Source organism: Lolium rigidum, chromosome 3, assembly GCF_022539505.1.
Source record: "Lolium rigidum isolate FL_2022 chromosome 3, APGP_CSIRO_Lrig_0.1, whole genome shotgun sequence".
Taxonomy (NCBI): domain Eukaryota; kingdom Viridiplantae; phylum Streptophyta; class Magnoliopsida; order Poales; family Poaceae; genus Lolium; species Lolium rigidum.
In genome coordinates this window covers 296,502,186-296,504,750 of record NC_061510.1, presented here as the reverse complement: position 1 = coordinate 296,504,750, position 2,565 = coordinate 296,502,186, and the positions used below count along the sequence as shown (strand labels likewise).

General features: G+C 43.7%; 1 protein-coding gene across 1 annotated transcript; it reads left to right on the top strand.

Moving 5' to 3' along the window:
• Positions 1-1,402: 1,402 nt before the first annotated feature.
• Positions 1,403-2,182, top strand: LOC124699706. The gene has a single exon (XM_047231964.1). It carries the CDS (start codon positions 1,403-1,405, stop codon positions 2,180-2,182), a length of 780 nt encoding a protein of 259 aa, XP_047087920.1.
• The last annotated feature ends 383 nt before the right edge of the window (positions 2,183-2,565 follow it).

Genomic DNA, 2,565 nt, shown 5'->3' with positions numbered 1-2,565 from the left:
TTTCCAACTGAAAGAAGCCACATATAGCACGGTAAGTATACTTTTTTATGGTACCGTAGAAGAACAGAGCATTAATTTTTCCTGGTAAAAGAGGTGACGAATGTTGGATTTTCCTCAAAACCACAACTAAAGAATTATGTACCGGTGAATAATTTATGATGAGTAGTAATTAGTGTACGGAACTATGGTTGAGATTAAATATTTGTGTAAAAATGATCACAATTGTGCGCCATTGAGTAATTGGCGTCGCAGAAATATGGCCCCTGAAAGAATAGCTATTAGGTATATAACGACTTATTTCATAGTTAACATCGTTAAATTACTATTGACCCACAAGATTTCTACCGAGAAATTGCTTTTGAGAGAAAAAAATGTAGTTAAACTCCGCGAAAAATTAATGTGAATTAGTTAACGCGACGAATTAGAATTGTCGCTAAAGAATTATTCTTTGGTGAAAATTTACCGGCAAATAATTAAATTTCTCTAGAATACTTCTACCGATAAAATATTACGGAAAGGTTTGAAAATTACTGGTAGCGAAAAAAGAGTTTTTTTTTAAAAAAGAGTGGCACTGTTCATGGACGCATGAAGAGTGCTCAAAGGCACGAGAGCTTAGCAAAAGTTGTCAGCCTTTATATATAGTATTATTATATGTTTCTAACAATACATGTTTCAATATTTGTAAATGTTTTTTTATGTATTTGTGTCTGTTTCCACAAATAAATATGATAATAAATGTGGCGGCATGTACAATGGGGTGATGTTAACCTTTCTTTAGAATTGCCTTGTTGGATTTTTGCTTAGTTGAAGAGAAAAATTAGAAAGAGAATGTTATCTTTCCTTAGCTAAGTGAAAACTATTTGATGCATAGTACGATATGTCTTCAATTAATGAATTAATTTCATACTAAAAAATAATTATTTAATATTACAATGATAATACTCGGAGATAATGCATTGTATCACTTATTTACTATATTGTTTTCTTTTGGTGACTTGGAAGCTAAGGGAAGCCACATCTTCCCTACGATTGTACGTATCTGAGAATTACTACATCAGTATTTTCAGATAATCCAGAATATAGATTCGGAGGTAGTTAAATTTCCTTTATATCTAAAAAAAGGTTAAATTTCCTTTATTAATGTGCTACACGTTAACAATCACTTCTTTTCTCTCCCGCAATTAAAGGCTGGGTGTGGCCGTTCTTTTTTTGCAATCTGCATGCGGCTGGAAAATAGGGAGGATGGTAAATCTGGAGATTGATTGCAGAATCGTGAGATTAATTTTCACCCAAATCTGAGGATATCATCATCGAGTAAATGACTGAATATATTGTTATATTGTGTGCATAAATGCCCATACATTTCCACACACCCGTCCCGGTGGCACCCCGTGTTCGATCGATGGAGGTGACGTTCGAGACGACGCAGGGTCGCCGGTTCACCGTCGAGATTTGGTATTTCTCCACCGTGAGGACGATCAAGGAGCACATCCTGAAGCAGGAGGACATCCCCGTGGAGTCGCAGAGGCTCTTCTTCCAGGGCAAAGAGCTCCATGACGACCACGACACGGAGCACTACTCCATCCTCGAGGGCTCCCACGTCCTCATCGTCCTGCCCGACGACGCTCCCGCCAGCGCCGCCGCCGTCGTCCACATCGTCGCATCCGCGCCATCGCTCGGCCGCAGCGTCGCCCTCGACCTGGATGCCTCCTGCAACGTCGCCCGGCTCAAGGAGGCGCTCCAGGAGCGCACGGACGGCGCGCTGCCCGCCGCCAGGCTGAGCGTGTTCTACGGCAAGGCGGAGATGGAGGACGACAAGACATTAGCGGAGTTCGAACCGCCGGCCCAAGGGATGGAGGTGCGCGTCGTCGTGCGCCAGCCGCCGTCGCCGCCGGTCTGCAGTAACGGGGGCGCCAAGACTAATAGTAGTAAGCAGCAGCAGCGGATGTCAGTGGAGGTGAAGTGGGGCGCCACGACGGCGACACTGGAGGTGAGCGACATGGACGCCGTCAAGGAGCTGCGGGCGAAGCTCGGCAGCGCGACGCCGCGCCTCCTCCTGCCCAACGACGGCGGGTACTTCTTCATCTACAAGCAGAACGTCATGGAGGAGGACCGCACGCTGCGCTGGCACGACGTGAAGAGCGGAGACACCATCGAGATCTTCAACGGCAGGGTCACCTGAGGCGTTTGATCGGCAGATGCATAACTCCTCATCGTTTGGTTCCATCAGGTTTATATATTGGTCTGCATCGAGTCGTAGCCCGTCATTTTGCTCTGCAGTTTGCATGGTGTAGCCTACATAATATTTAGAAAAAATCCGTGAATGTTGGTGCAATTTTTAAGTTAAGAAAAATGACTGATTGTTTTATTTCTACACGAGGATCCTATTTATTTGGTTAAGTTAGATTTCAATAATAAGACCTATTCCTTTGCTACTCTCAACTCCTCAAGTTTATCCATTTCGTGCAATTAGGAACGGAACAATAGGGATTAACAATGTTTCCTACATGCAGCCTTACTTTCTCCTCCTAGATTTTTTTTGTTTGGGAACCAGCCTGAGGTTGG

What these genes read in the sequence shown, in the direction of transcription:
- LOC124699706 (XM_047231964.1), top strand. Translation starts at nt 1,403, where the DNA reads ATGGAGGTGACGTTCGAGACGACGCAGGGTCGCCGGTTCACCGTCGAG.